The sequence below is a fragment of the Takifugu flavidus genome, chromosome 19 (genome assembly GCF_003711565.1).
Source record: "Takifugu flavidus isolate HTHZ2018 chromosome 19, ASM371156v2, whole genome shotgun sequence".
NCBI classification, from domain to species: domain Eukaryota; kingdom Metazoa; phylum Chordata; class Actinopteri; order Tetraodontiformes; family Tetraodontidae; genus Takifugu; species Takifugu flavidus.
Window position 1 is genome coordinate 1,843,378 of NC_079538.1, and position 20,081 is coordinate 1,863,458.

The 20,081-nt window shown below is 49.2% G+C and overlaps 2 protein-coding genes and 1 long non-coding RNA gene across 6 annotated transcripts; 2 read left to right on the forward strand and 1 right to left on the reverse strand.

Moving 5' to 3' along the window:
• The first annotated feature begins 1,908 nt into the window (after positions 1 to 1,908).
• ankrd6b (ankyrin repeat domain 6b) lies at positions 1,909 to 15,594 on the forward strand. Of its 4 annotated transcripts, none has more exons than XM_057016455.1 (16): positions 1,909 to 1,998; positions 6,991 to 7,274; positions 8,271 to 8,369; positions 8,786 to 8,884; positions 9,801 to 9,899; positions 10,120 to 10,218; positions 10,338 to 10,436; positions 11,160 to 11,258; positions 11,467 to 11,544; positions 11,735 to 11,839; positions 12,549 to 12,647; positions 12,755 to 12,925; positions 13,096 to 13,248; positions 13,798 to 13,911; positions 14,168 to 14,453; positions 14,815 to 15,594. In XM_057016455.1, the coding sequence occupies exons 2-16, from the start codon at positions 7,149 to 7,151 to the stop codon at positions 15,336 to 15,338; spliced, it is 2,250 nt and encodes a 749-aa protein (XP_056872435.1). In that variant the 5' UTR covers positions 1,909 to 1,998; positions 6,991 to 7,148; the 3' UTR covers positions 15,339 to 15,594. The 4 variants fall into 4 exon arrangements, with proteins under 4 accessions (XP_056872435.1, XP_056872434.1, XP_056872437.1 ...); XM_057016454.1 differs by lacking the exon at positions 1,909 to 1,998 and adding an exon at positions 2,019 to 2,638; XM_057016457.1 differs by lacking the exon at positions 1,909 to 1,998 and adding an exon at positions 2,019 to 2,591.
• lyrm2 (LYR motif containing 2) lies at positions 15,583 to 17,384 on the reverse strand. The gene is made up of 3 exons (XM_057016461.1): positions 17,114 to 17,384; positions 16,782 to 16,922; positions 15,583 to 15,909 (listed from the first exon to the last, which is right to left on the reverse strand). Exons 1-3 carry the CDS (start codon positions 17,156 to 17,158, stop codon positions 15,829 to 15,831), a joined length of 267 nt encoding a protein of 88 aa, XP_056872441.1. The 5' UTR covers positions 17,159 to 17,384; the 3' UTR covers positions 15,583 to 15,828.
• A 327-nt stretch (positions 17,385 to 17,711) lies between these two features.
• LOC130515885 (uncharacterized) lies at positions 17,712 to 19,927 on the forward strand. Its single transcript, XR_008947292.1, has 2 exons — positions 17,712 to 18,798; positions 19,845 to 19,927. It is a non-coding gene; the product is annotated as an uncharacterized LOC130515885 (long non-coding RNA).
• Positions 19,928 to 20,081: the final 154 nt, after the last annotated feature.

Consider the following 20,081-nt stretch of genomic DNA (forward strand, 5'->3'; position numbering starts at 1 on the left):
TTCCCACCAGAGAGGTGACATTCCATGTCCCTAGAGCCAGTTTATGCAGCCGGGGATCAGACCGCCAAGGTCCCTGCCTTCGGCCGCTACCCAAACACAATGCACCCAACCCCCTTGGCCCCTCCTGCAGGTGGTGAGCCCACGGGAAGAAGGTCCCATGTTGCCTCTTCGGGCTGTGCCTGGCTGGACTCCATGGGCAGAGGTCCGGCCACCAGGCGCTCGCCAACGTGCCCCACCCCCAGGCCTGACTCCAGGAGGGGGCCCTGGTGACCCGCATCTAGGACCTGTTTTGCCATGGATGGCCCTACCAGGGGCATATAGCCCCAGACAACGGAGCTCCTAGGATCATTGGGACACGCAAACCCCTCCACCACGATAAGGTGGTAGCCCAGGAGGGTATATATAATATATATATATATATATATTATATAATATAATATATAAACAAGACCCAGTAGTCATCACCTTAGCAGACATCCAACAAGAGTGTCCAAAATGAAGAGCTGGACAGCACCAGGTAAGATCCACACCTACTGGTGAGAGATCTCTGATATGATTCCTGGTATGTACTGTACTCAGCTTGGGTGTTACTGCCCCTAGTGTCACTACTGGGTCCACTGTTGCCTTCATGCCCCACATTCTCTCCATCCCCTCCTTCAGCCCTTGGTACTTCTCCAGCTTCTCGTGTTCCTTCTTCCTGATGTTGCTATCACTTGGGATTGCTACATCTATCACCACCACTGTCTGGTGTTCTGGTGTTTATCCACCACCACGATGTCAGGCTGGTTGGCCACCACCATCTTGTCAGTCTGGATCTGGAAGTCCCACAGGATCTTTGCCTGCTTGTTTCTCCAGCACATTCGGGGGGTGTCTCCCACCTGGTCCCTGGGACCTCCAGTCCATACTCAGTGCAGATGTTCCTGTACACTATGCCAGCCACCTGGTTACGCCGCTTTGTGTATGCCTTGCCTGCTAACATCTTGCACCCTGCTGTGATGTGCTGGACTGTGTATGAATATCGTATATACTCCATGCGTATGAATATAATAATACTCCATGTGTCACTGCCTCTGTGCTGAGGTGGAGAATTCCCCTCACTCTGCCACGCCCCTCCTCCACACCCATCTGATCAGCCTTCATCATTTTCACCTATTGCTCCCTCTTGGGCCTATTTAAGCCACTGCTGGACATTCATGTCTTGCCAGATTGTTATTGCTCCATGCCCAACGCTCCAGCACGTTGTTTGATCGGATTTATTGGTTTTGACCCTGCCTGCCTTGGACTTCTCTTCTCTGTCGATGTCCTGTTAAACCTGACAACCTTCTGTCCTCGTTCAAGAGTTTTTGCCTTTTGTTTATTGGACTTTGCTCTCTTCTGGTCTTGTGGTGTTTTTTGCATGCCACAGAGGTTTGTGATTCCTGTGCTGTTACATAAAAGCCGTAAAAGCCATTTATGTGGTGGACCCCACCACACCTGTGTCACCATGTATGAATATAGTATAGTATGCCATGTGTATGAATACCGTATGTACTTCACGTATCGGAATATAATATAGTTCTTCTAGTGTGTGTATTAATATAGTATATCATCCATGTGTATGAACATATTACAGTACTCAGTATCAATATAGTGTGGTGCACAGTTGATCCAATGAAGCAGGAACCAGTCTCCAGTGACCTTTGCCTTTGTCCAGGAATCCCAGCACCAGTACCAGTGTTTCCATTATGCAGCTGGTCAAGAGCGAATATGCATCTCTGCCACCTGCCTTGATGGTGAAGTTGTATTTCTCTTGTCCCTCAGAATCTGGGTTTGGGTCTACAGTCCTGATGTTTAGTCACATTGGCTGCTTGAACTTGCAAATGTGGGTTTTTAGCACCACAGCGCCCTCTGTAGCCCAGCAGTTACGGTGTTTTCCCTCCTAATTCCCCTCCCCGTGTGTGCGTGTGCGCGTGTGCGAGCCTGCCAGCCCACCGGACCTTCTCTGCTTCCCTCTTCCAGGTTAGTGTGTTTATTTCTCGGTGTTTCGTGCCTTTAACGGTTTCTCGGTTTTAAGTCGTGACCCTGGATGCTGCTGGGACCCACTTTAAACAAAGACGTCCGTGTGGAACTTTTCGGTCCCCTTCGAATTTTAATAGAAACGTAGTAGTTTTTAAATCTCCAGTTTTAAAGCAACGGGAGTTTCGAGCCAGGTTGATGGGATCGAGGGGAACATGTCAGCCTCTGGACTCGACCTGCTGACTTTGGTGGGTGTTGAAGCGCAGCTTGTGGACGGTTTGTGCGCCGGATGGTCAGGTCCGTCCTCCATGGACACCAGCCTTCCTCTGGTCTCCGACTCAGATGAGTGTTGCTCCCTGTCGCCCAGGTGCCTCTAATCCAGGAGCTATACAGGAATAGTTCTTAAATTTTAATCTGAGATATTGACTGGTCAGTTGTGGGATGTGACGGTGCCGCTGCCTCAGAAAGTCTCCGGATTCCTTTACAAACCCGGATCAGTTAACCTGAGACCGTCACACCCCCGCCGCAAAACATTTCCCTCTGCTTTGGAGACACGGCTCCCTGGTGCACGTGTTGCAGGTCCAGCTTACAATCAGGTCGGTGTCTCACAGCGAATGAAGAGGTGGAGAATTACCAAACACAGGTGAAAATGTTAACGTTGAAATGGGTTTTAAAGAGTCTAGAATCGTGACTGTATTTCAGCTCCATGCTGTAAAGAGGGCCAGCCATTCCAGAGAAAGGTCACCAGTTCATCCCAGGGCTCAGACCACCTCCTCGGCCCTCCCACCCCCTCACTGCTGCAGGCAGGTTAGGCAGGTTGTGTTTCCTCCCGCCAGCTCTGACCTTGCACCACTCCAACACCATCTGCATCATGTCCAGCGGACCGGTTCTGTCTGCTTCTATTGTGACTTCCACAGAACATTTAAGTCATCAATCTCCAGCTGTGTTAGTTTTTGTGTCCTATTTTTGATGCATTTTATCGTGTCTTGCTTTCATGTGTCTCTGAGCAGCTTTTGTTTTATCACAAAAAGAGAAGATGAAGATTGTTTTAAGGCTCTGAATCTTTGAAACACACTTTGAAAATGAGGCAGATGGTTGAAATGTTGACATTCGAATTATTAAGAAGAATCTTTTGTTTTGGTGAATCCACTGGAGTGATTTAGTCATGTTTACCGTGAGAAGACCTCTTTCCATCCCTGCAGGATTGAGCCCAAATTCTGCCTCAGAGTCTTGGTATCACAGTCAAGGGGTGGTTGACCTTAATCCCTTTGTTGGCATCCTTGTGTCTATGATTATGTATTTTTTGTTTACTGGATTTAATTAATTTGATGACAAACAGTAGGAAATGGAATAATAGTCAGTTGATCCCGTTCTCTCATTTTGACGCTTACGTACTCTTAATTGTTGAATAATCTTCTCAGACAGTCTGTCGTTATGGTCGGTTGTGCAGGAAAAACTCTGTTTTCATATAGCGATGCCATTGTGTTCTTAATGGGAATTTATTTACATGTTGACATGGAGGAAAGTAAATCCCTAACCCCTATTTATGATCCAACTTTATTTCTGAAGAGCAGCCTTCGCTCACAGCTGTTACATCTGTACCAGGACCCCAAAGCAATTAAATAAGTAGAAAGTTATGAATAAAACAATAAATGGCGATCAAGGTTAAAACCTATAACAGATTTGATGTCCCGGGTAACCAATGGCAGTGGGAACAGGCATGTTTTTATTTAACCCAGTCATTGTAGGAGCCTGTCTGAGGTGGAGGGGCAGATGGGTCCAGAGTCGGGGGGCCGCTGCAGAGAACAAACAACCAAACACAAGTATGCTAATGCTAATGCTGCACATAGAGAGCCGAGTGGATGAGAGGTCATTTGCTTTTTGGGTTGAGGAATGTTAATGAGTATTCTTGGTTCACCTCCCTAAACCAGGAGGAAAGAGCCAGGGGCTTTGGTCTCTGTCACTATCCAAGTGATCCCTGAGTTCCACAGTTTGGCGTAAAAGCCCCGTTGCCTGGCTGCGTGTGAGGAGCCGTGCTGGGTTTGCCAGGCTGCTTTGTTGGGGGCTGTCAAGTGAGCTGGCTTGGACAATCAAATGGAATGAATTTGGGCAAAGAACTTCCGCCTTGTTTAATCTCATAGGAGGGATTCTTTCATATGTTGCCATAGTGATTTATCACCTTTTTTTCATCTTGATTCAACGGTCCTCAGAATGGAGGTATTCAGATTATTTGGTTATTCCGAACCACGTGGGCAGGTTGAATGTTTGGAGCCAGTTTCCATGTTAAATCCAGTTTGGACAGTGGATTTGAATGCATGTTGAACGTATGTTGTGTAAATCCAGCTGTGTTAAGTGACGAGTTTGTGTTAAGCTGAATAAATCTTTTAAAAACTGAACTCAGTGCAGACAGCGGAGTCCCTCCAAACTGTTGATTTCATTTAGCCTTTCATAAACTCCAGGAGCAGCAGGAGGATCAAAGGTGGTACTGAAAGACTTTTTAGGTGGATCTTCTGGATTTGGAAGGCAGTTAAGTACAAGCTGGCGGGTAAGGGGTCTGGGGCTGGGTGACTGTGTGGAGCTGTGACAACAATAAGATGGTGCTAAGTGGGATTCAGTCCTTGTAAAGCTGAATCTAGTTTATGTAGACCTCTTTGTCAGCACCCAGTCCAGTTTCTCTCATTCCTCATTTAAATGAACCAGGGCCAGAATGAGAAAAGGAGACGGATCTGGCTTATACTGGAGCTAAGAGCAGCCTGAAGACCAGTCATAGTGCCAAACCAGTTCTTCAGGGGTGGATAAACCATGAGAGGGAATCGGTACAAGATGAAAGAGACGCTATCTAAATATCACAACAGTCCTTTACACTGTCCAGGAATGTGGATGTCCTAAAGTCTCAAGATAGGATGTGTGGTCTTTGGTAGGGGTTAGACGTTGGCCGTGTGATAGTAGGGAGAGGCGTGAGCGAGGGAAGAATTTAAAACCTCTCAAGGACTCGAAGGACCTGAAGCAGCCAGGAGTGAGACGTTCCACTCCCTGCAGGATATTATTGTGAGTCCTCCTCCCTGGGTACTCATGAGCGAGCCGATATTTATCGGACCAACGTTGACAGGGCTGTTTTCACATCTGGCTGTGGTGGCTGAGCCAGGCTGGCTAACACACCAGTCATCACAGGCCGGTGTTATATGGAGAGCGCTGGGAATTGGGCCAGGTGGACTCCATGGCTTTCAGGGCAGATGTATATCCTGTAAGTCCATACTGACAGATAAGCCTCTTCTTCTCCTTGAGGAAGGCCTTGATGTGAGGTAATCCAGGCATTGTAGATGGAGGACTGTTAGGGACAGGGTTAGGGCTCTGGTGCCTGGGTTAGGGGTTAGGGCTAGGGTTGTCGTGCCTGTGGTGTTCCCTACACTGAAGTTGCATTCCATTGTCAAATAACAATATTTTCTGCACTGCCTGGCTGTAAGTATATCAGTTTTTCTGAAATATTTCTTTATTGTTTAGTATTAAAGTATGTTCTGTGGGCTGTAGAGACAGCCCAGCCTGGTGGCTTTGCCCTTTAAACCCTGGTGGCTTTGCCCTTTAAACCCTGGTGGCTTTGCCCTTTAACCCTGATGGCTTTGACCTTTAAACCCTGATTTGTTCCCTGATTCAGCATCAGCTGGGTTTTCTTGTCCAGACCAAGTTAGATTCACTCCACCCAGGAGTGTCAGGACCACAAGACTGAACCGTGACAAACATCATTTACTTCTTTCAGACTCCTGTTGTCAAAATTAGAGTCTAAGTTTGCTTTTGATGATTTATACTTAGTATAATATTTATACTACATGTTTTCATCCCATGATCTTCCTGTCCTCTTATGTCTCATGTCTTTTACTACGGTGACCTCAGGTGTTCAGAATGGCACCTTTAAATAGGGGGGCGTCATCTAATCATTAGGTTAACGTCTTACTTATGCTGCTATAGGCCGAGGCTGCAGGGGTCCAGAAACATGATCACCTGACAGGCCTCTGTCACCCCACTGGGTCATGGTCTCCTCTCCTCTCCTCCTCCTCCCCTCCCCTCCCCTCCCCTCCCCTCCCCTCCCCTCTGGCCTCCTCTCCTCTCCTCTCCTCTCCTCTCCTCTCCTCTCCTCTCCTCTCCTCTCCTCTCCTCTCCTCCCCTCCCCTCCCCTCCCCTCCCCTCCCCTCCCCTCTGCCTCCTCTCCTCTCCTCTCCTCTCCTCTCCTCTCCTCTCCTCTCCTCTCCTCTCCTCTCCTCTCCTCTCCTCTCCTCGCTGAGTGGATCATTGATGATATTATTTCTTATGTAGTTTCTCTGCTCACCTCTGTATCCATCAACAGGTCTAGCTGCCTTTATAGCTGTATGCTAACCTGCTGACCTCCAACCCTGCTGACCCACTCTACTCTTATACCAGCAGTTTGTACTATTAATGTATCTTTATGTTCTACCTATTCTATCCTCTACCTGTCCTCCCCTTCTCCTCTCTCTACCCACCCACCCCCCATCAGCAGGAGGGTCCCCCTACATGAGCCTGGTCCTGCTCAAGGTTTCTTCCTGTTAAAGGAGTTTTTCCTTGCCACTGTTGCTTGTCTGGTCTTTTACAATCCAAATTGTTTCAAGGCGCTATATAAATAAAGATTGAAAAGATTGATTGAAATAAACCTTCTTAATAGTAGTTGGTATTCTTATTAATAATTATCATTTATTAATTTTGTGATGTCTGATATTGGTAAAAGTCCAGCTAATAAATAGTTCTATTAGCCAGGATGGCCAGAGTTTAGCGCTTGAAATCTTATGACTGTTATTATTATTATAACCATTTGTTCATGACTTATAAATGTTTGTGCTTTTTGAAGTGTTTATGGAGTGTATGTTTATGGAGTTGTGGCATAGACTAGTAGAACACTGGTTTACCTGGATTACACCTGTTCCTTTCCCTCCTGTTGGGGCCATCCTGACCTGTTCTCACTGCAGGTGTTTCTCCTCTTGTCCGTAGCTGCTGAGGATGGTGGGAAGTCATCTTTGAAGTTGGCAGCAGAAGAGAGGTGGCGGTGCTGTTTGCAGCAACATGAAGGCCAAAGCTCAGCAGAGTGGCAGGCCTCCGTGTGACCTCTAGCTCCTGTCCGGCTGTTCCAGCACCTGCTCCGCTGCTTCATGAGCCAGGAGGATGCTGCTGAGGTTCTCACGCTCTCCGAGCACCTCCTCGTAGCGTCACACAAAGGACAAGCTGACAATGTAGTCCAACTTATAAACAAAGGGGCTAAGGTGGCTGTCACCAAGGTGAGTGCAGGGTGCTTGTGTTTCTGACTGTTCTGAGTGTCCTGAGCACACTTCCCATAATGCACCAGGCAGCTTCAGCGGACAGTTGAAAATCACAGCAGTAAAACCACATTTTCACCACTTGGTCGTGTACAAAATGACCCAGAGAGGCAGGAGGAGAAGGAAAGACTCCTGTTTGTTCCAATTTTGGTGACACCACTCTGGGTAATTTCATTATTTCCACTCAAATGTTGAATTAGCTGTGGAATGCCGGCCAGAGCGGCAACAGTTGCAACAGAGGCTGTACAGTTAGTCCAGGATGACATCACACACACACACACACACACACACACACCACAATCAGTGTGTAATTGCTCAGCATCTTTGGTTTCTTTTTAGTTTCCTTGTTGTGTGATGAAACCTGACCTCAAGCTCTCCTCCTACTGTTACACAACTGACTCTGAGTGGGTCTGTTTATTTATATTTTACATTACATTTACATTGTTTTACATTACATTTACATTATGTTTTACATTACATTTATATTTTTACATTATATAGATGGAGGAACTGAAAACACTGTACTTTATTTCTCTGATAAATAACAAATAGAATTATATACTGTAAAATATGTAAATCTTTCTGTGCAAGTTTTAAGTTTCATCATCCCTGTTAGGCGCCCCCTGCTGGATGCTGTGGGTTTAGGTCCGTGAGTGCGTGTCTTGCCCTGCTGAAGGGGCTAGAAGGGCAGGACCAGCTTCTCTGTCTATTGTGCACTCTAACTCACCTGTTCCGTAAACCTTTACTTCCTTGGATTTGGTTCTTGTGGTTTGGTGTGTGGTTGAAGTTTGAAGGGGCTTCCCTGGTTAGAGGAAGGGCCCTGGGGGTGGTGGTGAACTGGCCTGAGGGACTTCTTGTGAGGCATTCTGGTACAAAACATAAATAGCATATTGGCAAACATGTTTGGAACCAAACAGTGTTCCTGTCTGATCTCAGCTCTTCATATTACATTTACAGTATGGCAGAAGTCCCCTGCATCTGGCCGCCTACAAAGGCCACACTGAGGTTGTTGGGATCCTTCTCAAAGCTGGCTGTGACCTGGATATCCAAGATGATGTGAGTGGACTCATTAGCTGGGCAGCCTCTGCTCATACCGGCTCATACCGGCTCATACCTGTTCATACCTGTTCATACCGGCTCATACCTGCTCATACCTGTTCATACCAGCTCATACCTGCTTAAACTTGCTGACACCTGCTGATACCTAATGGTTGCTTCATGATAAGCCCTCCTAGATATGGACCGACTGGGATGTAGTCTCAACTGATGTCTAGATCATACTTGACAATCTAATAAAATGCAAGATCATATATTCATACAGAGAGACAGACAGATTTAGAGACAGACAGCTTGATGATTCCCTTTAGGAGGTTCCATCACCACAACACTGATAAATGAAGCACTACATGATGGACGTGACCTTCTTTCATCTCTTCTCATATCTTTTTGTGTGTTTGTTGTTTGTTGTGTAGGGTGACCAGACAGCTTTGCACCGGGCTGCCATGGTGGGGAACAGTGACATCATCAGGGCTCTGGTCAGGGAGGGATGTGCACTGGAAAGACAGGACAAGGTTCCAATTGAAAAGCTTAAAACATCCACAACTATGGGACTGGTCAGGGAGGGGAGTGTTGGGACTAGAGGACGGGTCAGGGAGGGGAGTGTTGGGACTAGAGGACTGGTCAGGGAGGGGAGTGTTGGGACTAGAGGACTGGTCAGGGAGGGGAGTGTTGGGACTAGAGGACGGGTCAGGGAGGAGAGTGTTGGGACTAGAGGACTGGTCAGTGAGGGGAGTGTTGGGACTAGAGGACTGGTCAGTGAGGGGAGTGTTGGGACTAGAGGACGGGTCAGGGAGGGGAGTGTTGGACTAGAGGACTGGTCAGGAGGGGAGTGTTGGGACTAGAGGACTGGTCAGTGAGGGGAGTGTTGGGACTAGAGGACGGGTCAGGGAGGGGAGTGTTGAGACTAGAGGACTGGTCAGGGAGGGGTGTGTTGGGACTAGAGGACTGGTCAGTGAGAGGGAGGGGAGTGTTGGGACTAGAGGACTGGTCAGGGAGGGGAGTGTTGGGACTAGAGGACTGGTCAGGGAGGGGAGTGTTGGGACTAGAGGACAGGTCAGGGAGGGGAGTGTTGGGACTAGAGGACTGGTCAGGGAGGGGTGTGTTGGGACTAGAGGACGGGTCAGGGAGGGGAGTGTTGGGACTAGAGGACTGGTCAGGGAGGGGTGTGTTGGGACTAGAGGACGGGTCAGGGAGGGGAGTGTTCAGACTAGAGGACTGGTCAGGGAGGGGTGTGTTGGGACTAGAGGACTGGTCAGGGAGGGGAGTGTTGGGACTAGAGGATGGGTCAGGGAGGGGAGTGTTCAGACTAGAGGACGGGTTAGGGAGGGGAGTGTTGGGACTAGAGGACTGGTCAGGGAGGAGAGTGTTGGGACTAGAGGACTTGTGCACTTGTGCAAGTGTTCACCTCTGTCATGTGTATTTGGGCAGAATGGGAACACAGCACTGCACGAGGCGTCCTGGCACGGCTTTAGCCGCTCAGTCAGACTGCTGGTGAAGGCTGGAGCCAACGTTCATGCTAAAACCAAGGTGAGACCTTCCACCTCAACCACAGGCTAAGTACAACGGAAAAGCTGAAGCACCGAGTTTTTCCTTTTTCGGGTTTCTTCTTCAGTAAAGTTGGAAGATAGTCGGTCACTCCTGTATTTATTCTTTCTCTGACATCAATCAATCAATCTTTATTTATATAGCGTCTGTTAGAATCAAAATTGTTTCAAGGCGCTTTCCAGAGCCTCTCCTCTGGTTGCAGGTGGGACACACAGCCCTGCACCTTTCCTGTCAGAACGGACACGTCCAAACCTCTAAGGTGCTGCTGTTGGGGGGCTCCAGACCCGACAGTCGTGATCACGTAAGTGTCTCACCACCACTCTTTAGCGGACTACTGGGGGTAGATCACGGTAGTATCTATTAAATGTCTTTTGAGAGGCCTTCGTTAAAGGTCAGCCGGTGGTCACCTTCTGTTTCCAGCTGGGGGAGTCGTGTCTGCATGTGGCAGCTCGCTACAATCATGTGGCCGTTATACGCATCCTTCTGGGGGCTTTCTGCTCCGTGTCTCAGAAGAATCTGGTAAGAGCCCGAGTGAACCAACGAACACACATTCATCTTTAAAGAGATCATGACATTTGCTGTGTAGCTTCTTTGTGGCTGATTAACAATGAACAGCAGGAACGCCTCATATGGATGATGGATGGACTTTGTCCCCATAGCTATTGTAAGAAGTTTATTGAAAAACTTTATTTACAACTCGGTACAAACGGTGCAGACGGAACTCGTGTTGTGGCGAGTCGGGCGTGAAACCAGCAAGACATGAAGGAACGCTGCTCTTCAGCGGTGTGATGTGGAGAGAGAAAAACACAAAAGTTAGCCAAAGGGTCCACAAAGTGCTCGGAGTCTACAAAAGCTGGGTTAGCAGGGGCAAGGACGAAGCGACGTGTCAATGATCGGCTGGTGTTCGGCTGCTCGAGGACTACCCATCACACAGATCAGCCGCAGGTCTAGAAGCAGGCAGCACAAGCCAAACCAACGGGTCAACCACGCCGCCTAGGGGACACGCAGAGCAACAACAAGGACGAAAAGCCAAAAATCCAGGATGTGACAGAAAGACTTGGACCATGGAAACATGAGGAAAATGTGAAGAGAACTTTGATGTCTTAGAGAAAAGTGAACAGATACCCAATCAAAGCAACCAGGATTGAGAGAAAACTGTGTGTGTGTGCGTGGACTTTTTCCACTGTTTCCACTGGTCACTCTTTCCACTGGTCAGTGATGTGTGTTGTCACGTGTGTGCAGGCGGGGGACACGCCCCTGCATGTGGGGGCCAGTCTCAACCATAAGAAGAGCGTGCGTCTGCTGCTGGAGGCCGGAGCCGACACTCGCGTCTGCAACAACGTGAGCAAATATACGAGAAAAACGTTTGCAACAACTGTAAATGTGATGAGCTGATGCTCAGGGGAGGCTGCATCCCGCTACTGTGGGGCAGCAGGGCGCAGCACGCCGTAGCCTTTGCTCAGGGGTTCCACACTGACGTGGACTCATCTGGAGCAGAGAAAAGATGCCGATGAAGGTTGATAGTTGTGATCTTGTTCTCTTCCTGCAGGCAGGACAGACGCCGCTGGACCAGGCTCGGGAACACAATAACCCAGAAGTGGCCCTCCTGCTGACCAAAGCTCCACAGGTCCAAGTCTCAACTGCCGCCCTCACAAGAGCAGCTGGGTGTAAACAGTCGACATAAAACAGCCCATTAAATTCGACTTTAGTCTCTCTTCTGCCCTTCTGCCTCAAAGTTCAACTATGATATGTTCAAGATCAGCAGCAAAAGAAGGTTGTTAGATATTTAACGTTATTTCACTGATCTGCGTTCACAGATTCAGAGTGTCGCGCGTGGCCGGAGTGTGAGGAAGAGGAGGGAGAAGCTGAAGGCAGAGGGCAGAACTCAGTCCCTGCCCAGGGATGAGATCCTCACCTGGAAGGTAAAAACTGAAGCTTGCTGGCAGTGTCGGGATCAGACCGTGACAGGGATACCCGGCTAATCTAACAGCCACATTAAACTGGCCATGCCCCCGATATTCCCCTAACACATGTAGAAGAGTCCGGAACCAGCTGGACTAAGGTTCACAGCCTCGTTTGGTAGCCAGCTAACTGCCATCATTGGAAAGCTTCTCATGGATCATCGATCTGTGGTGGAGCTCCAGGAACTGCCCCCAAGGGAAGCTCCCCTTACTTCTCACTTCCATACAAGTGTAGAAGGCGGGGAGGAGAACTGGACCACCTGACTGGCAGAAGGTTCCTCTCCTGATCACACCAGTGTTCTCCCAATACGTGTTTCCGTGGGAAACTGTTATTCACTCTGCTATTCACCTGTTGCTCTCTGGGAAAGTTATGCAGCAATATGTGATGCAGGACAGGGTCGTGGACCAGCCAGAGACCCTCACCCTCAAGGGTGGTCCAACAAGACAGCAGGACAGCTTGAGGCCAGGCTGGGTACCTGTGCTCACATGGCAGTAACCATGGAAACAGAAGGATTATGATGATTCTGATTGTTGTGGTCGTCATCGATAATGATGGTGATGATGACATTGGTGGTGGTGATGATGATGATGATGATGTCATCATCAAGCAACATTGACAGGTTATAGCAGCTGGTAATTACACATGAATGACATCTTGTTTTCCCTTCAGGACAGCGTGTCCGCGCAGAGCAGTGACAGAGCTGCCTCCCCACGCCACCCGACCGAGCCAGACGCCAGCCGAGGAAGACGAGCGCAACGTAAATACAACGTAGGTGGTGAAGAACGTTTAAACGCGCGTTCCCTACCGGCGCTGTTACTGTTAGCAACGTCTACGGAACGACCTGTGGGTCACGGGAGCAACTGTTGCTGTTGCAGCCCTCGTTCTCTGACCCCCCTCGCCGTAAAGAGATGAAGCACAGGGACGCCGTCCTCAAGAGGAAGCGCAAGCTAGGAGCAGCCGCCCTTCCTCCCTCCGTCCCTCCCCACAGCTTCAACGCCTACCAGCTGTTCACGCTATATCGCAGCAAGGACGGTAGAATCATGCAGGTGAGATGTTAAGAGCCCGTCAGTGTTGCCGTTAGCAACCGTCGGTGCTTTGCTCACCTTTGTAAACACAAAGCACTTCCACGGCTCCTTTCAGCAACAGTTAGGAACTGATGCTAACGTGGGTAAATGACCTGGAGCGAGAGCCCAACAGCAGTGCGTCTGTGTCACAGGCTCCCCTCAAAGGTTGTCGCTGTGAACCTCTGGTCAGGAAACTGGAGAACCAGCTTGAGGCCACCAAGGAGGAGGTGAAGGCTGACATCCACACTGTGCACCACCTAATCAACAGTAAAGTGGGACAGCAGGAGCACAGGAACACACAGCAGGTGACCAACACACACACACACGTGGACACACTGATGGCTCCAATGATGCCTCCCGTTGTCGTCGTTGCCATCTTCTCCTGCCCATCCCAGCTGGAATGTTGGTGAGAGGGGCGTTCACCTGCTCATGATCAGTTTCCAGCTGATCCCAAACACCTGAGCCCCCCCGATCCTGCCTTGTTGAAAGGACCTTCTGTTACGAGTTGAAAAGCATGATCAGGAAGTGTGTGAAGACCTCTTGTCGAACCTCTCGTCTTCACTAGATGTCTTCTGTAGCTGGTTTTGATGGAAGCGTTGCAGCACATTGGTGGACAGGAGATCCAAACGTATTCATGCCCAAGACCTGAATTCCAGGTCTTGGGCTCTGACAGAGTCACTTCAGAGTTTGTTTCAGGCTGGGGAGCAGCACTCAGAACCAGGACCCAGCTCAACCATTGTAAATGGTGGAAGGAGTCTCCTGATGTTTCTAAGTAGAGATGAGTGGAGGGAGGACAGAATGGACCTGAGTGTGACCTTGTCCTGGCCCTGTGTGTTCCCTGCTCTTACCAACAGATCCAGGTGCTGGATAAGATGACGGTGGAGAGAATGTCAGCAGAGAGGAGTGAATGTGTGCAGAGGGTGGAGCAGCGAGCCAGGAAGGAGAGGCTGGAGACTGAGAGGACACAGGTACGAGCAGGCGGGACCCACCTGGCTGGACCCAGAGCCTCCGGAGAGTTCCGTCACTACGCTTGTTCCTTCTTTAGAAAGTCGGTTTATGAACTGTGTGAAAGGGTTAGGGTTAGGATTCAAGATCAGTTTCCATCCCCCCTGAGACCCCGAGAAGGAAAAGCTGTTGGCAGTGACGGAGCTGTCTGCAGTCCTGCACTGTCAGGATGTCCCCCACACTGTCCAAACATGCCATTGTGTGTGTGTTCTGGAGCAGGAAACCCTGATGAGGGACCTGAAGCGCTGGTGCCTGGCGCAGCTACACAGCATGGAGGTCCGCTTGACAGGAGAGCCCAGCGGCACCAAGCTGCCTCACTCATCCTCGGCTGCTGAAGGTGTGGATGAAGATGAGGGAGCAGGACCCACCGTGCCGCCTCGTAGCCAGGGAACCCAGCCGCTGGACCTTCACGGCCACACTGTCCAACCGGGTGAAGAGGAGCCCAGTGTGGCCGAGGCTGGAGCTGCCAACCATTACTTCGTGGTTCATGTGGAGAGTTCACCTGGTAACCAGATACGTTTAAACCCTTTCCTGCCCAGCAAAGACTGAGACAGGTTGACCACCCGTGTGGCTTTCTCAGGGTTGTTTTCTCCTCCCAGCATCCAAAAACATGCAGAAAACCTCAAAATGTTGGCTTTTATTGTACGGCTAGAGGAAGAGCCTCCAGCCTTTATTGTATTGATCCATTTTATTCTCGACTAGAAAACTGTTCCCAAATCCTCAGAGATTACAAATTAGTTTGATTTGGACCAAATGTGCTGGCTGGATTGGGCCGTACGGACCACTCTCCCGTCTTTAGTCGATTACAACTGTAGACAAATTCAAGCTCATGACTGAAAAACCTCTGGAACTTTTCTCTTGAACAGATGGTGAAAAGGGCCAGAACGTAGAAGAACCTGCACCTGCAACAGCCGTCAACACGCCCGTCTCGGTGCAGGTGGTTCGGCCAAAAGAGCGGTCGGTGGTCAGCCGAAGGAAAGAGCAGAACCTTGAGTACGGAGGGAGGCGCCACACAGCTGGACCGTCTCCATCTGAGGCCCATAGAGTTGGGGAGAGGCGACCACAGAGCTGCAGGACCAGGAGGCCCGCTCAGGACAGGACCAAGACCCCAGAGGTGACGGGAGCCAGGGCCCTGAACGTGCTTGGAGAGCAGCCCAGTGGAGCCTCCTCCGCTGAGGAGAGGCACAGCGTGCATGCTCTGGAGGTGACGCAGCGCTTCTTCGAGGCGGTGTCCACACAGCTGGAGCGCTGGTACGAGCGGAAGGTGGACGAGGCTCGTCTCCAGACCACCGAGAGGACACGGGCTGAAAGAGCCGCTTTGGTGGACAGGATCACCCACCTGGAGGAGGAGTTACGCTCGCTGAGGATGAGCAAAGACCACCACTGTTAAGACACGGCGGGAGACTGTGGTGTAGCGGTGGAGGAGGACATGTGCTACAACAGGGAGAGCTGTAGGACAGGCGAGAAGATACCGTCCTCATATTAACTCTGGCTCCAGGGCTGATGATGGACTGAGGGACCATTGAGGGAAGACTGGAGACATGATGATGAAGCTAAAGGAGGGTGGATTACTGTGACTACAAACCAGACCTTTACAATGAAATGATTTGATTCTTGGTAAAAAATAAACAACATTTTGTAAGGAATTTTACTTTATTGATGTTTCTTTATCTCCTCCAGTTGAACACTCACAGGGGAGAATCCACCAGTGGACAATGTCCCTCCTCTAGGTGCTCGTGCTCGGTGACGCTCACGCAGAGACAAATGGAGCGACATCGGCAGCAGCACTTCTGAAGGCTTCTTAAGCTGGGAGAGTTGCGTTATCAGTCCAGCAGGATCCAGTGCACCTCCTGGTTCTAGCGCACCTCCTGGATCAATGCTTAACTCTTGGCCAAGGCCAGAGACTTCTTCAGCTCCTCCAGATGGTTGTTGGCTTGTGTGATCATCATGCGAACAGCATCCTAAATCAGGAGGGAAGAGCAGAGGAAACTAGATCACCATCAGTTTTGTGACATTAATGTCAAGAAAATCCCTTGACTTCCTGTCACAACTACAAAAAACCAGAAAAGACTCTGACGTGTCCTAAATAGGAAAATATCTGCAATGCACGTTAATGTCCTGGTTTTCTCCATGAGCTGCTCCTCAAATGTGAGCTGATCTTCATCCAAGTGCTGCTAGTGACGAATATAAGGTGGCTAAAATAATCCTCACACTTAAACTTGGATGAGAAGAACCATTAAAAGCAGATGGTGCTGGTGGGAACCTGTGAGAGTTACTGAGCTGAGAGAAGCTAACTGGAGTGTTAGCATAGCTGGAGTCTTGTGGAGAAGATGAGGGTGGAGGTGGACCAGAGCGACTTTGACTGATAAAAACACTCAGACTTTAGGAGTTTCTCCACACAAGAAGAACAGGCTTGTGTGAGCCAACCTTCAGCAGAAGAGCTTCCAGAGGATCCACCATCCAGATCTGGAGGCTGACCTGAAGCCCTGCTGACAGCTGCTGGTTTCTAAATGAGGTCCAAATGAGTCCTCAGTGAGCTAAAGACACAACACTGAGGGACAGCCAAAGATGTGAAGACGTGGCTGCACCTGACCAACATCTACCTGCATCAGTCTGAAGGCAACAGCTTCATGATCAATCAGTGTCTCAGATGAAGATCTGGACACATTTCAGGACAAAGTCCTGCAGGAAACCCTGAAACTCCTACTGAAATGGATTATGCCATGACTTTATAGATACAGCTAATGTAAGATTATGATCCATCTTCCCTCCATCATCCCCTGGATACATCATGAGGGGATACATGTATCATCTACATCAGCTCTACTCTGACCTGGTTTGTGACGCTCTTGTTCCGTTTGAACTCGTCTCTGGCCCAGTCTTTCAGGTACTTCCTGTCCCCCTCCTCTGGTACTTGACGTATCGTCCTCAGCATTTCTCTATAAATCCCCAAAATCTTCTGTCTCTGCAAAAACTGGTCACGAATCAGCTGATGAGTTTGATTAGAGTAAATGAGCAGACTAATATCCAGTATCAGACATGCAGCTGCCTCAACCCACAAAAAATCCATGCAACACAATCATGGGGAACATTAATCCTCCATCTCCAATGTTGGGCCTTTCACATTTATTTAAACCTCAGTAGGCTCAGAGGTGCTATAGTTACCTGTTTTAGAGACAGAGCTGCCTGCGGTAACCTCGGGACGGTCATGTCCCCACACTCGGCTCGTTACGGCTGGATCCGCCTCCGACTCCCGCTGGGTCGGACACCTCGGCGGAGTCTGAAAGGGTTTACAACAACCTTCGAGTCGTAACAGAAGGTCCGAACAGCTGATGTTGACATCTGTCAATGTGTCATCTGCCGAGACGAGAGGGGTCAGGAGGTCTGCTTCTTCTTCTGCTGCCGCTTCTTCTTCTTCTGCTGCCTCATTGGCAGTTGGCCCAGGAATTTAACGGAGCATACCGCCCCCTAGAGGGTCGGAGAATACAGCGTAGCCTCTCTACCCGACTCTACATGACGTTGGAAGAAATAAAACACATCATTTCTAGTATATAACCGTGTCCCTTTCAGATATTCTAATAGTCCGCCCCCTCCCTCCTACAGTTCCTAATCTATCCTCAATATTCCACCTCTTTAGTTATGTTTTACAGGAACTCTCCTGTATAATTTCCTTCTGCAATAATCCATCTTTGGCTAAGATGATGTAACCAGAGATGGATGATGGCATCAGTCAGCAACACTTGTGTGGCCAGGCAAACATTTCCTTTTTCTTTTAATGTTAAATTAATGCAATAATTCGCCATTTGCTCGTGTGGTCGACTGTGGAGCCAAATCCCAAACCATTGCGTCTTATGTTGATGCTTCTTTATCACCTTGGACACACTCGTTCCTCAACTGTTGCTCCCTCAACTTCACAACTGAGATCCTGTCTCCTGCTCCTCGTTCTTTCCCAGTGGTCCATTAACCGTCCACCCAAGCATGGTTTGGACCGCAGACGGTCCATTCCCCCACACTCCGTAGAACATTGAGCACATCCGAGCCATTCTATCTCAGATAAGAGCTCTGTCCATCATCTTTTTGAGGTTTCCTTGATGCCTGAGCATTCAAGACCTGAAACAATGTTGGTTTCTTGGACCCAGTGTTCTCAAAACAGTACTTGACCTTCTTACTTGGAGTTAGTTTGGACATAAAGCCCAGTGTAAACAATGATGTGTACTGATGTTGTGGCCCAAAGACTGTCAGAATCCTTGGTGGAAAACAACTTTATTGACACATTTATGAAGGCGGGGTGAGTGGTTTTTCCAGGTTGTCTGGAACATGAAGACATCATCTATCAAGTTCAAAGAAAGAAAGAACAGCCAGACCAGCGTGTGGTGTTTCTACATCCAGCCAATGCTTTTGGCTCGGTGCCACAAAAAACACTTCGGGCAGCTTTTGACTATTTTCACCTTCCAGAAAGCATAATAAAGCTAGTCAAGGCATTATTACAAGTCCTCCAGTTCTGAATCCCAACAATCCCAAGACAGCCCCACTGCCTGGCAACACCAGGGGCCTCATCTACAAAGACGTGCATGGATTTCATACTAAAACCTGGTGTTCCTTCAAACCCAGGAAAGTAAATACACACAAAAACCTTCAGATGTCTAAAAGTGTGCGTACGCCCGAACCCAAGCACATTTGCTTTGGACATCCCAATCAGGGTCCGACTGAGCCCACGTCAGAGCACCAGGCTCCTCCCTGACCACGCCTCCTGTGTATATGCAAATGAGTTTAACGGGGGGTGTCCTCCCCCCTTTGACCATCAGATAAACCAGCCATGCATCCCAAAGACAAGAAGAGGAACTTTATTGGTTGATGGAGACGCTCCTCAAAGAAGTGGAGGCACAATAACTATTCTGTGTGGCACATATAGTTTTCTTAAGGATATAGTGTCAGACTGAGGACCCCGCTTCATATCCCAAGTCTGGGGATATTCGGGAGCCTCTGAGTCTCTCATCCGGGTATCATCCGCAATCAAATGGTCAAGCGGAAGGGACCAATCAGAGTTTGGAGGGTGCCCTCAGATGTATGGTTGCTTGAATCACTGCTTCCTGGAGTTCTTTTCTACTCAGGATGGAGTATGGCCTTACCTCGCTGCTGCCACCAGATTGTTGCCCTTCATGGCTTCCCTGTCTGGGCCAACCCTTCTTACCTATTTCGAGCCAGGTGGAGGATAATAAATGCACCAAAGTTTGTTTGGAACTAACATTCAGTGAGTTTCGAGATCACTTGGTATGAGGTGCTGGTGACGGGGAACATGTGGAGGCATCAAGATGCAGTTGCTGATGTAAAGGCTGCTACTTTGACATTGTGGCCGCCTGCACCATGGCAGGAGAAGCCTTGGGTGGGGGACATCACCACCCACATGGCAGAAGACTGCTTCATCTTAATGATGCCGCATGGTGGTGGAGGCGATGCGACGAAGCAGCCCGAAGCAGTGACCCAGAGCAATCTTCCAAGAACAGCAAGGCCAGCGGAAGAGATGGAATGGCATCGAGAAGAGGAAAATGACCTAGCATGAGATGTGGAGCATGAAGAGCATCGGATAAGTTTCATCAGTAGATGAACCTTGGAGAGGTTGGACAGGACTCGGCCTGTCCCCCGCCCAGACAAACCTCCAACACATCTTAGTGGACTGTGAGTGTTTGACCCAAGGAAGATCCAGCTTGGCTGCAGTCACACTGAGCAGGACAGGAACGGGTGGCAGCGTCAGAGCTGCAGGCAGGATGAGTGCTGAAGGATGGACCTGATCGAGAGACACAAGCAAATCCAGTACGAGCCAGGCTCTTTGGTGCCGGCACCTTTTCTCCAGCACCGAGCTGGACCTTGGTTTGTTTTTCTCTTATTCAGCATGAAGCCCCAGTCTCTCCATCCCACTACAGAAACCGGTTGATTTCTTTAACTTGTTAATAAAGACTTTTTCTGTACCGTTTTGACTCACCTTTGCTGACTGTCCAGCGTAACTGGACACATTTTCTACTGCCGGTATAAAGAGGATGGAACAAACATTGACTACGTCACTCACAGAATAATGTTTACAGAAGCAAACGTGGCAGCAGCCGCTGTCGCTAACCCTAACAGGCTAAACTTAATG